Source organism: Martes martes (genome assembly GCF_963455335.1).
Source record: "Martes martes genome assembly, chromosome: 15".
Taxonomy (NCBI): Eukaryota; Metazoa; Chordata; class Mammalia; order Carnivora; family Mustelidae; genus Martes; species Martes martes.
Window position 1 is genome coordinate 65,072,951 of NC_137903.1, and position 14,215 is coordinate 65,087,165.

Here is a 14,215-nt window from a genome sequence, read left to right on the forward strand (position 1 = left end):
TTCCTTGAGTTTCCTCTCTCGCTCTCACACATACACGCATTCTTACACATATGTACAACTAGCAATGCCTATGCTACACGTGCTTCAAAATATTCTGAAGGTTCCACAATACAGAGCACCACGTGACTTTAAGCATACCAACTGGACGGGATGACTTAAGATTATCTAGGAGACACATCGAAACTTCTAAGGAAGGACTGAGTGATCTAGTGAACTAATCACGTATTTTTCTACAGTCATCTAGCGTTCTTCAGTTAAACTCTGAGCTCACAGCTAGCAGTCCTCTTGGTGAAGCAGACATAAAACTCAACCTGAGTCTTACGTCTTCTTTCCTTCGACTGGATTCCACAGTCCAGAGACCTCCTATTGAGGTCGTATTCTCAATGTTAAGGAGATAACTGTCAATTTCAAATCCTTGTTTGCCAAATGAGTAATGTTTACCTGAAACAAGGGATGGATGACCTAACACTGAGGTATTAAGTAACAACTTCTCTGCATGTTTAGCAAATCTACTCAGAAGAGCCTGCTCTTTTTATTACATTTCAGTATCCCTCCACTTTATTTTTTGACATTTACTGTGGAGGGAAAAAATGACTATGTAGACCAATTTGAGCTTTTTAAGATTCAGCTCAGCAATCCAAGAATCACTTATAATTCCAATCAGGGTTCTTAGAAATGGGTTTCCCGATCTTATGCTATATTTGGCAAAGGACATTTCTCCTTAGGTAAGCAGTGCTGTGGACCTAGGTACAAATGTCTGTGGATATTGTGACGGTAATTCTGAGCATTGTGCCTATCCTGGAAGAAATTTTGGAGACCCCACGTATGTTATCACGGTTCTACGAACCTGTTACGTATTATAGCAGACCCTCCAGAGTGAGCTCTTGAATTAACACAGTTTAAAAAATATATTCATACCCCCCCACACAAAGCACATGTATACATAAATATTTACACCCACACGTAGCATATATACACAGTGCACAATCACACATGCTTGTGGCATTTTAACAAGGGTTTTTAAACCTACCTACCCAAAGGGGCACCAAAACACGTGTACTTACAGAAATGAATTTCCCATGTATATACTGTATACACAGACACATGCATTGAAAATATGTTCGTACACAGGAAACGTCAACATTTATCACATACTGGTATTAGGTCCCATTTCGTATTTGAGAATTATGGCTACAGTCTATACTAAAAAATCATAAAATTAATCTATATGACTACATTTAAATTCTAAGTTTAGAAGGCTTACAGTTCTATCACAGGAACTGGTTTCATCATCATGTTTCGGAACAGAACGAGTTTGTTTCTGAACAAGTAGGCAATTGGCTAATAAACAGGCCCTACTGCTTTTCTGTGTTATAAAAGTCAGCTAAAAGCAACATAAAGAGTAATCTTGGTAGATGGCTTCTGGAAATGCAATATAACTGCTCTAAATTGATACTATTTCAATAATCTGTCCACAGTTGAGTAAACGGTTATTCCAATTAGTCAATAAGCATGCAAGTGACAAGAAGTGACATACCTATCAAACAGGCATACACAGTGAATTTTTCCAAATCCTAAAGATACCCTATGTTTTATTTTGCTAAACATCTGTTGTGTAGACGGCATCAGAGCAATCAGTTAGGAGGAAGCTACACAAAAGATGAAAGGTGGTACGGGAAACTCTTAGCTCGTGAAGCTACATTCCCACCTTAGGGCCTGGCGTGAACAACGCACTTCGCACACATCTCAGAGCTTCCGACTTCATTCGCCTTGACATCTCCTTTTAGCAGGATGCAAACCCTCTGTGAAATGGTATTAAAACTAATCATAGTACTGCGGCAAACAAAGGATTCTCCAAATGCTTCTGGAATTCCAGGGGAGGCTGGGTTCTGTTAGACATAACTGAGAAGAGGTAAGAGAACAAAAATGTGCCTACAAACAGAGACAACCGGGACAGCGGACCTGCAGGGTTATAATCCAAGAGCAAAAGCCAGAGACGACAAATGCCATTGTTTACGACTACAGAAGATCAGTGGAAAGAAAGTTGGAAAAACATCTCCAATTTTCTTTGACATGGTTTGTGCTGATCTAAGAACACACCAGTGGTTATCCACAATATTTTCCTTTAACAGAAGGAAATTTTTGAAATACAGCAAAATGCAAAACCGCGTTTAGCACAGAGCCAAACCCTGAAGTATATAATCCTCTAGCTGCCTGTTTTAGAGAATTCAAAGGAAGAAGCAAAGGGAGTCTGAAAGAGAGAGTTTTATGAAAAGATCTCGTAGATCATTTGTTTTACTGTGGACATTTACGTAACACGTTTCCGTTTAGCTGCAGCACTGTTTTTAAAAACACATTGTGTACTTTGCACATCTGTTCCATTCACGAAGAGTTAAGAATTTTTTCAAATGAGGGGGAGAAAAAAGATAGGAGAAGATTCAGGCTGGTGACTTGGGGTGGTGGTCTTTACAGAATCACTTGCAACTTAAAAGTTCTTTTTGTAAATCTCGTAGTCTCTGATGGTTGCCTATTACAAGTAGGGTAGCTGTAGCCCCTTAGAATAACTTCGAAACAATGCCATTCCGCTTGGCAAGGTCTCTTTTTAATAATGGCTGAAAGTTTTTCCTTCATACTTTATGGGTGTCTGCTTTGGGTATAAAGTACACAGGAAATTAAAGCTAAGTGAACATACAAATCATGTTTGCTGCTTTCAAAGGGAGACATTTCAGTTGGTGAAACCTGATTTACTTCTGTGGAATATGAAATAGTGTCGTGGGACGCCGCCGTTCCGTGAGGACTTGGCGTCTGTGAACAGTCAGCCGACAGCACTCCACTCGGCTTCTCGCTGTTTCCTACATGCTGATCACCTGGTCCTGCTTCGTCTACAGCTCAGCCTCAGGACTGAACTATTAACCCCCAGGCTAAACCGATTTTGTAAATTTTTGCAGCGTTAGCATTTGCCAAGTTGCTTTAGATCTCAGTGTTAGTTCCATCTTTTGGAACGACCTGTGCAGAGACTCTGAGGTGCAGCTGTAGAGCGTGAGCTCCTGCGCTTGAAGCACGGCATCCCTCATGAAATGACTTTTATTTTCATTCCTGGGCCCCCTTTAAAAACGGCCATCCCAGAGCAAGGCTCGAGATGTATTAAGCAAGCCTAGAATGGATGGAAAGTTCGTTAAACCGGCTTTAAAGGTAGGATGAATTCTTACACGAGGGAATTACAAATTAGCTTGGAAAGAGAAAAACTTGCTCCAGCCACATAAATAAGTACACTACAGTTCATGTGACAATGGAGTTAGCCACGCCTACATCTCGGTCGGTGTGGGACGTTAAATATTTCCCATGTCAGCCTTCACCGTAACCTACAGGGAGGTGAATATATATGTGAATAAAGAAATTAGGTATTTCCAGACACTTCTAGAGATGTGATGTTTTGCTTCTTCCTTGAACTCTGAAACTAACCAGCCAAATCTTCTGACCGACTACCAGAAAATTAAGCTTTGATTTGCTGTTGAATATGCTTCGAGCATGAAGCAAAACACATCAGGATGAGGAGAAGCTCTCTAGAGCAAGCAATGCATTAACTTTTCCTCTGCAAACTACCTTGTGCTTCTGGAAAAGTCTATTCTTAAGGAATCCTAATTTTTAAAAAATCACTTCCTAACAGTCCTATGAAATAAAGAGGAAGGAAAGAGGATCTAAATAGGTAATTAGAGTAGGAGGAAACATTTACGATAGACAACATAATTTCTATCAGCCAAAACAGAATGTGGGAAAGTAAATACACGTATGGCTTAGGTCTAAGCCCACCGTCTCAAAGCTCTTAAGAATTACACTTAACAGGCTACCTGGTGGGTAACCTAGGAACTTGTCCAAAGCAATTTCAGATATATGCCAGGGTAGGCAAAAGGTCTCTCAAAATATAGGGCTGCTATACAGACCTACCCTTGGCCAGTACAACATCTAAAGCCTCGAAGGGTCAGCAGTTTTCCAGAGTCAAACTCCGAAGGTCTGATACACCATGAGCGACGAAGATGAGTGATGAATGCGTTAGTAAAACTGGTTACTTGCCTACTGATGTCCGCACATGCGACTACTCATGATTTACTGATCAAATATGTTGCTTTCACATAATTCATTAGTAATTAATTGCCAGGCCAGACACTTCGTTTAGTCTAACAGGGAGGATTCTAGTGGACGGATTATAGTGGGACGAGTTGGTGATGGGGGTGGTCTCCGGCTAGAAAGAGAGAAAGAGAAAGGTAAAGAAACAAGTAGAATATCTAGCAGAAGGTTGCCCCAGAGACACAGAGAGCGCCAGCACACACATGCCCATGCGGAGACAGGCCAGCAGCGGCGGTTGCCATCTGTCATGGTTCTGACACTGTCACCTGTCAGCTAGCATTCTGAGACAAAAATGAAGTATTCTGTCATATGCAAAGCTTTCTCAAAACAGAAGCTGTCCCTCCCGATACTAAAAAAAAAAAAACAAAACCCAACCACCAAATCATTTGAAAGCCCATCTGAAGACGTGCCGTGCGTTGCTCAGCCAACAGAGAACGGTTACGGAGGGAGCGGTGTCATGTTATGGCTGCTCTAGGCACTTACAAGGTGTGTTAGGCCTCAGAGGATGATGCTCTTTGAATTTTTATTTCCCTTTATATAATATCCTTCCTCTTTTCTTCTTACTGTTACAATGTTACCACTTCTCATTGCCTTCAGCAGTAGCTTTCTCCAGTTTGTTCTGTATTTTACTTCTAATTTGCAGGGCCCTGGAAACCCGAGCATCCGGGTTTGGGAGTTCTCTATGGGAAGTGTAAGGCGGCTCTGGAGGAGTATTGCTTGCTTTCTGGTTGGTCACATTTCCGAGAGCTGAGGGGGCTGAATCCACAAACTCAGGTGTGAACTAGACATGAGAATCTCAACATCACCAAGCAATGCTCTTTTTGTCCTGAACCCCTCCATTTACCTCCCAGTGTGTTAGGAACTTTGTGTGTGTGTGTATCTGCTTTCATATGTAGTTTCTTGGGGAGTAATTTTTATAACCAACAAAATTCAACAAGTTGTACAAATCATAACAACCTTTCTTTTTGATAAAACTCCCCCAGTGACTGTTTCAGAACAATCCCTTTTGGAAGTATAGTCATGTTGGGGAATTTTTTCTGTACTGGAAACACTAACATGATTAAATCAAATGTCCCTTCTCAGGTATGAAAAAATGAAGTTAGAAAAATTAAAGAAAACAATTATGAAATGTTAAAAAATCACAAAGCTATAAAAGACGGTCAAGGAAAAATCAATGAGAAAGAGATCTTGTTGATTAATGGTACAAGTACTGGCCACTTAGGTACTAATATCATAGATATTAGCAGAGTTCCATTTGGCCCCGCACCTGAAAAATATCCAAGAGGCTTTAGAGGAAAGGTTTCCTGGGGTGGGGGGTACATTCCAATTTAACCTCTTCTGCTAGGCTCGGTACTAGGTGGGCACTCACTTTCTTAAAGTCTAACTAGACATACTTTAGAGGCACAGTAACCAAACTAAACCATCAATACTAGTTGATTTGAACAGACAAATTTGTTTAATTTGAACAGACAAATAAGTCCTCTTTTTGCAGGAAGTCTGCTGGCGGCTGTGACTACCTGAAGTGTTTTGGCTGTTCCCTACCGGGAAGAATCCTCCCGAGTTCTTTTTACTTGTGACCATGCAACAGCACTGTCCTTCCGCTAGCACCCCGCTCATCTTCATTTAACGTGGCCACATTTATTTAGCTTATGTCCTGAGTCTTGTACCTGCACCATCTTCTCTTTTGTTGTGAAGTTTCTAGAAGCCGGAGGTCACACCCACTTAACTTGCCTCCTATGGCCTTTAGCATGATGTTACGTGCAGTTAGGTGCTCAGTGCTGTTTCGTTCATCCACTAGAAGTGCTGTCCTTCCTTTAAGACTCATGCCAGTGAAGTCTTCCCTTCCGCCCATCTTGATGCGGCTGCTTCGGAAGCATCTCAGCATACGTCTGTTACAACCATCCCACTGAATCCTAGTTAGGGTTATAGGTTTATCTCCACTGATGAGAAATGGGCTGTGTCTTACTCATCGTCCTGTTCTCGCCATGTGTGCTTATCATTCGGCCCCTGAACAACTGAACACTGACAACTGAATAAAGTTACTCCTAGAAGCAGAAGCAACTGCTAAGTGCTTGTGGTACTCACTGATCTTTACATTACATTCTCTCAAACTAAGTATGACATCTTTAAAATATGCCCAGTTTCAGGCTAAAGTAACCCATATATGTACTCAGTAATTAAAAATCCTGAAAGATCCCCCCTCCTGGAAAAAATGAGCATCACTTCATTTTTAAGACAATAAGACGCTACTAGAAAGCACTTCAGGAAGAGCATTGTTGTCCGGTGTGATTTTCTTAATAAGCAGTGCTGTTTGCCAGCCTCAGCACCAGAAGTACATTTAAAGTTCACTGTCAGAGCCCATCTCACTGGTCTAGTTCCTGACCATTCGAAGAGTTCCCAAAGACATTCACCTCTTAAGACAGTTTGTTTTGGGCAAAGCAAAGTTACTTGTTTTGTACCAATTTTTCCTCAGTTGCTTTGTTTAGTGATGGGCTGCATTAAGGAACCCGTTACAGTGAAACGGAGCGTCTTGCATCACTTGGTGTTTCCTGGAACCCTGTGTGGCGTGTGGGCGGTGTGCGCTGACGGGAGGAGAGCCGTGTTTCTGCTTCCAAAGCAAAGGGGGAGCTGGCGTACGTGTAGCTGCGTTCGCCGCTGCGGGGATGGACCTCTCACGGTGTTCTGGACAATGACGATTTTTGCAAGAATCCAAAGCTCACACAGGGTGGGTGGCGTTGAAGGCGAGAAACGGACTTTCCTGATAAGAGCAGGGAGCGCGTTACCTGCCTCCGTCTTTCAATTCTCTTCGAAGAACGAAGAACTAAGATTTCATCTGTTCTAGAACGCTTTGGGTGAGCTGGTTCTGAGTATTCATGGTGTGAGGACAGTCTTCGGGGTTGAGAATATATATATAGAGAGAGAGAGAACATACAGAGAATTCTGTAGGGCCGGTGGCTTGTGGGGTGCGCCAGCCGGGGGAGGTGGTGGAAACGACCGTCTGGTTCCTCGCCGCCAGGCAGCACGGCCCTGCTGCCAGGGCTTGCTCTCTCTGCCTCTTGCTGCCCTCATTCCTCGCCAGGGTGGGAAGCGGGAATTATGAGCCTGGTAAGCGTGTGAGCCACATGGTCTGTGTCGCGCAGTCTCCCTACTTTTCCCTGTTGACACCGAAATTTCCTGACTCCCGGTCCAGGACTCTTTCTATTGGACAGTTACAGTAGCGTGTTCGAGGCAGCAGTTCTCAGATTGGATTGTGCAACAGGATTCCCTGCCGGGCTTGTTAAAACTCAGATTGCTGGGCACCACACAGAGTTTCTAATAGGGTGAGACACTTCTAGCAAGTTCCCAGACACGGATGCTGCCGCAGGTCCTGGGACCAGGCTTTGAAAACCACTGTTCTAAGGCATAGTAAGTGATTCTCACCTTGCTTTACTAGTAGCTCCATTCACTAGCCAGATACAGTACAAGCAGAAAGAGGAAGTACTGGAAAAAAGTCTCAAGAAGAAGGAAGGAATGGTTGTAGAAATACTTTGATACATTTGGGAATTAGACTTAAGCATGGGTCAGATCAGTTTTAGGTTTATTTCGTAAAGACCAAGATACTGTAATGTTCTTGTTAATCATCACCAGAAAAAGAACTACTTGCTTAGGGAAGCTTGCATTTGCTTCTGAAAATGGCAGTTAAGTGTAGAAAGGAAGCATCTATACACACGATTCCAAATTGTCATCTCTGGAGAGGGTATGACTGAAGTGCAATCTAATTAGCTAGGTAAACCCCTCCCTCCCACCCCCACAAAAAAGAAAAGAAAATCCTCCAAAAAGATAGAGATGAACACATCTAGAGGAATGTATCTGCCTACCAGGGTAGTATTTGCACAAAAAAGGATACTCAATAGGCTTCTCTTGAACCACAAGTTCTACTTATTAAATATAATCCAGGCTTTAAAATACATCTGTCCCCAAAATTCAATTTACATATGATTACATATTGCATGTAATTACATTTAGGATGATGGGAGAGTCATACATGCCAGGTTTCTAGAAGCCACAAGGATCTGATAGCAACTGGCCCAACTTGTTTATCTTATTGATGAAACAGGTAAAAAAATTTTTTTTCTCTTAAAGAAGGGTTTTGTGTACCAAACCACAGGAAGTAAGGTTACAGCTGGTGAATTTCTTAGAAAAACAGAAAATAAAACTAAAACAAAAACTGCTTCTGAGTTTTCTCAAATCATGAAGAGCATCTGCGCAGTGGGCGGTGCTGGACTCGTCTTTAAAGCAGCCCGGGGCAAGAGGGGCGCTGGTGGCATCACTAAGCCGGGCTGGGGGGCTGCCCAGCGTACGTCCCTCTCGGGAACTGTACTACCTTGTTTCTCCACGATCCTCTTGAATTACTTAATCCTCCTCTCCTTTTTCAAAGTTTAAGGCATGTAGGTATAGTTTATCATCTGAGTGACATAAACTTCCTGTGAACCCGGATTATTCCTCATCCTGCTTCTAATCTGCCATGGCACCTGCAGGGGGCACTGTCCCACCCGGTGGCTCGGTGTGCAAGAAGGCGGACGCCCAAGGACAGGTCAGGGGCGCACCTCCCGGTGAAATGGAAGGGCAGCTGACTAGGACCCAGGACTGTCTCTTGCAGGTGTCTGCGCAGGCAGCCACGGCGACCCAGCATTCTAAACAGTCGTGTTTGTGCTCGGCTGCTTATTTTGAGCCTTTATTAACAAGACCGATTTTACGTATCTACAAGCTATGAGGCCAAGTTTTAAAAACCGCTACAGCGGTCAGGATATTGTCCACATGGAAGATAATCGTTTGTAATTTATTATTAAAACTACTATAGGCTGCCCTCCAGCATATTTTTGGCCTTTTCAGCTTTAGTAACAAAATGAGCCAATACTGTCCAAGAACAGTTTACAGTAGATGTTGGAAAGAACACAGAGCTTGGAGTCCACTTAAAGGGTCTAAAGCATTCTCTAGTACGATTCGTGCTGCAAACTAGAGCCGGCGTTTCTTTCCCCTGTGAAAATGAACCCGTGATTTTATAACATATGTCACCGGGAAAGTATGAATCAGTTGAGAAACTCTGAAGTAAGAACAGAAGGGGAAAAATGGTCCCCAATTGTTCTTCGATGATACAAACATCTAATATCCTGTACGAATTAGTCTCTGAGCGGAATGGTAACGTGATCTCCCTTGCCACATTTTCTTTACATAATCTTAAATGTCGGACTTGCATTTCACCCCGAGGGATGGTACAGATGTGCCCGTTTCTGTGGCTACAGCGGCAAGGCAGCCTGAAGGAGGATTTGCCCACATTAACTCTGCTCAGTTGGTGATTCGTAAAAAAGAATTTTACAGTAGCATTCGGCCACGCAAGTTTCTCAGTAGGCCAGAACGAGAAAGTGTCTGTGTTTAGATTGTTTCTCCAAATACACTAAATATTGGGCTAATTCCAAAATAAATTTTGATTAAGCACTGCACATCAACTCATTTTGCATTCTTTCATTCCCTCAATAAGCGCCATTCACGCGCTACGTGCGGGATTACGAGTCCAATGTACAGAGACGTGATCCCAGCCCAGGAGTTTCCACTGGCGACTGGGGAGAGAGACAGGTGAAGCGTGCCGACAGTGCGGAAGATGGTGTGAGGGGACGGTGTCTCAGCTTCGGGGGCCCCTGGAGTCTTAGCCTGGGTCGGGGGGGAGGGTTAGGAGGACTTGGGGGGTTACAAGGACTTCCAGAAAGCAAGGGAAGTTGAGGGGACTGGCAGTCCAGAAACAGGAACTAGCATGTGTGAAGGAAAGCAAGCTAGAAAAAGTCCTGTCCCTTTGAGAGACCGAGCATCGTCTGGTTCTGTATCACACGTGTCACGGTGATTTGTTTTGCTCTGAGTCCTAATTCAGAAAACGGGTAACTTACAGGCTTTGGAGTTAAGTTAAAATATGATTCCTAAAAAGCACTGCTTTTGAGATTTTTAAAAATGTTGTAGCCTCTGTACTACAGATCACTAACAACAGATACGCTGGCTGGAGGGAAAGACAGGACAGGCAAAGCAGCAGAGGGTTCAGAGGAGCACGAGCGGAGAGCACTGCAGAGAGAGGAGGGACGTGGCTTGAAAAGAGCTCTAGGTGCACGTGGCTACTGAGTGAATTTCGGCAGTGTCCCTTCCCATGATTTTTCCCCCCATTTCTCTCCCTTTCTCTCTCTCTTCTTTCTCCCTTCCTCCCTCCCTGCTCTCTCTCCCTCTCTCTTTTGAGAAATCCCCAAAGAGATCTCCAAGAACTTACATGATGTAGAAACCTAGTTTCTGGTGTTGCTGGGGCACAACTATTTCTAACCCTCTTCATCTTCTGTCTTCTTCTGCCTGCCCTTCCCCTCACTCCCACCCCAGGCACCAGGGGAAGGGGTTGCCCATCGCCGCCATTTGGGGGAAGGAGGTGCCAAGAGCCGGCGACTGGGAGAGGCAAACGTCTACTTCTGAGATGCACATTCCGTTGTCATCGTCTCAAGTCAGTGAGAAGAAAAAGCAGCAAGGATGGGGAGGAAAAAGGCAACACTTTGAATCTCTGCAGAGAACTGTAACGTTCGTTTCTGGTTTGGAAAGACAGAAGACTCTGCGTCCCTCTCTGCAAGAGAGCAGGAACCTGGCAGGCACGAGTATCTGACCGGGGGCCTCGCCTCAGGCAGGGCAAATAGGGAACTAGAAAAACTGATGGAGAAGTTAACTTTCTAATTCCTTTTATTTTAATGACAACGACAGACAGAGCACGAGGAATTTGAAGACTTAGAGAAGATTTATGTTGCACCGACGTTTCCTATCACCTGACCGTGACACCTGGTCAGTTCAAAGGCCCATTTCTGAATGTCCCATGGGATACTTTTCTGGTCACTTGTGTCCGTCCAAGGGGCAAAAGTGGAGACAAAGAGCTACCGGTTACTCCTTACAATCCCAGGGATTAAAAAAGAAAAAATCCAGCAGGAGGAGCTCTAACCTGCCTTAGAGCTCAAATTTTTAAAATCAAAACCGTTGAACTCAGAGGCAAACAGAGCAGTGGTTGTGCCTCGCAAGCGGCTGTGGCTGTGACCAAACACGTGACCGCGTCCCAGTAAATGCTCCACGCGCAGCCGGGGAGGATCCTGCCAGGGCCGAAGGGCCAGCGAAGGGCCAACATCTCCCCCGTGCACGAGCCTCCTCGTCCGCACACAGCTAAGCTGGGATTGGCTCTGCAGTGCCTGCTCTTACAAAGGAGGGAGCAAAAGGCCGACTTCTAGGCAAGTCTAGAAGTAAGTCTTTTCCTCTCAAAGGGTCCTACTGTTTCTACACGAGACTTCAACACTCGCTCAAACACTGCATTTAAAAATGGAATTTTTATCCATGGTGGACGGCACTGCAAACGCTCCCCAATGTTCCCTCGCCCTCACTCGGTGGCTTGATGGGCGCGCTTTTAAAATGAGGGAAATGCTGCATTTGTAAAAATTGGTGCGAAAAGGGCAAGGAATCATATGTCCCCTGGGCCATGTAAAGAGTTTGCAGAAGGAATTAGTTTTCTAACACACACACACACACACACACACACACCCAACTGGAACACAAAGAATTCACTCAGGAAAACAGTGAGAAGTACATGAATTCAACAGTTATGGGATTTGGGGGGTAAGCCTTTCCATTTTGGACAGTGTTGTGGGAGTGGGCATACAAGATGGTCAGAATTACTTAACCTGAAGGAAACTTTCAACCAATCCCTTTTAATCTTTTGCCAATGAGAAGTCAAACTTTTTGTTTTACACCTTAATGGTATGCCCACATTTAAAATTTTTATACAAGCTTCTACAGAAACTTTAACTAGACCAATTCAGACCAAAAGTCACTAAATAAAGCTAGTCTAGACGGAAAAATCTATGAAAACCATATGTCTTTTAGGCATCTGTCTTACAAAAACTGCCATCATCCTGGAGAAATAGTTCACAAAATATGCTTTTAGGAAAACTGCTGTAACGACCATGGGGACTGTGCTTGAGAAGACGGCTTGCCTAGGGAAAGTCAAGCCAAAATGTTTACCAGTGAAAGGCTCACATTTCTACATACGTCTGTCCGTAAACATCACTGAAGGGACAGGCAAAAGCAGGCATCATTTATATTTCCATTATCTTAGAAGGGATCAAAAAGGTTTTGTTCCTCCACACTCCTACAGAATGTTAGACCAAGGGATTTCAAAGCCACCCTGTTCTCACTCACAGAAGACTGTTTTGGATAATGTTGTACGTGGATGAGGCCAAAGAACCAGAACATTTTCTTCTGGCCTGCCAGACACAGCAAGAAGGCAGGTGTCGGACACAAGTAACCAAAGGACGACCATCCCGGATAACTGGACGGAGGGCCCAGCTGGGAGACAAGGGGAATCAGGACTATGGTCGAAAACAAGTGCAAGGAGAATGCAGCAGAGACATGTTCTCGAACCTTGCTTTCCTGATCAAACCTTGCTCTCTGAACTGGAGACAGGGTCAGTGCCACCTTCATTATTCCGGCCACATATTTTTATATCCCAGAATGCACACTGAAGAAGTAGCATGAAATCCACAGGAAAAAAAATAAGAGAAGCAAACGTCAGTGATCGAAATCATAACATTTGAACTGAAAGCTGAGCAGCCTGTGGAGACTATGAGAATATTTATAAGTTGCAAAGACTCCTTGTGACCCTCAAGGATATTTTCTTGCTCAACAGGGAAGGGGGCTTTGGAAGACCACATAACAATGGCTGTTGGCACGAGTGCCCCATTGTGTTGTGCTGTCACCTAGACGGCTGGGAAAGCACAACAGATGTCGAGTGGCTACATCTGGGGAAGAGGTCCTGGGTGGGAGGGGTCGAGCACAGCATAAAAGAAGGAAATTTGTAAGACGTAGCCAGTCATACACCAAAGTCTTAAGCACAGGGAAAGACACTACTTCAACATGTCCAGTCACAGCGACTGTGCTTTAAAATGAGTTTCCAATATACTTATTTACTTTTCAAGTATTAAGATGGTAACGGGATAATTTAGTGTTTGAAATATTAAAGCAAATCAAGCCGTCACATCAGCATCCCTCATTACCGATTCCTAAACTGAACTATAGGGCATTTAAGTAACTCAGTCACAGTCCGCTGACGAGTCACGGGGTTTCTGCGGTCCATTAACTTCAGTCCTGAGTCTGCCAATACTACTATTGTCGAGCTGAACCGACAAGTTTGCTTTCTTTCAAATAATATGTGTCGCATGGCTTTTATTTTGACTTTAGACCCAGATATGTGGAGGGAAATTACTGCAGTGGTTTCTCTAGTTAACACATTTACTAATGTTTCCTTAATTTTCCACCCCAAGAGGCAATAATTAAGGTAGAATTTGCCTCACATGAAGTTTTATTATTTTAGTTATTAAAATATTTTCCAAGACTATGAAGAAGCAAAAAGAAATTCTAGTTGTTTTAAAAATAAGTAGACATTTTCCTCAGGTTTTATAGCTTTTCCTCCCTGAATGGTGGTCGCAAGGTGGAGCAGTGTATAGACTTTGTGGCAAAGTCCCTTGAGTGTGATACTAAGGGCAGAATTATTCGAGGGAAAAATTTCATTCACTCTTAAAATTGACCTCAAGAACAATCCTAATATAAACTTAAAAAAATCCACATGTACAGAATATATCATATATAAATATCTGCTCCACAGAGAAATCATTTCATTTTAGACTTTCTGGGCTGCAAAACACCTTTCTCATCTCCCCTCCTAAGAGGTCTCATTCTGGGTCAATGTGATATATACGGACCAAGATGAACATAGATCATGCTGCCTCGCAGAAATCAGAAACTAAAAACAGGTAATATTTACATGGTGGAGGCAACTGGTGTATTTGGCTGTAAAATAAAATCATTTCCCAGATCACTGGCAAAACCACCCGAGGCCTTCTCATACCTCTCACTTCCTCTCGGTTCTCGAAACTGCCACAGAAGCCTGGGGTCTCCCGTGTGGCCCATCTAGTCTGTGCATCTCTAGGCTCACGTTTCTCCCTCTCCACCGGCTTCTCAGCCCTTCCACAAGAAAACCAGGCGTGGGATGGAGCTT

The 14,215-nt window shown here is 43.6% G+C and overlaps 1 protein-coding gene across 3 annotated transcripts in view; it reads right to left on the reverse strand.

Annotated features, from left to right (window-relative positions):
* Window positions 1–14,215, reverse strand: part of DNM3 (dynamin 3) — a gene marked incomplete at its 3' end in the record, with an annotated part of 535,603 nt that overhangs the window by 5,277 nt on the left and 516,111 nt on the right. For 2 of the 3 annotated variants that reach the window (XM_080824222.1, XM_080824221.1), the window contains one exon: window positions 4,171–4,240. The exons of the other annotated variant lie outside the window; for it this stretch is intronic. In XM_080824222.1, coding sequence (XP_080680348.1) covers window positions 4,171–4,240 — 70 coding nt within the window. Of the gene's footprint in view, window positions 1–4,170; window positions 4,241–14,215 lie in introns of those variants that run through there. 3 annotated transcript variants of the gene reach the window in all.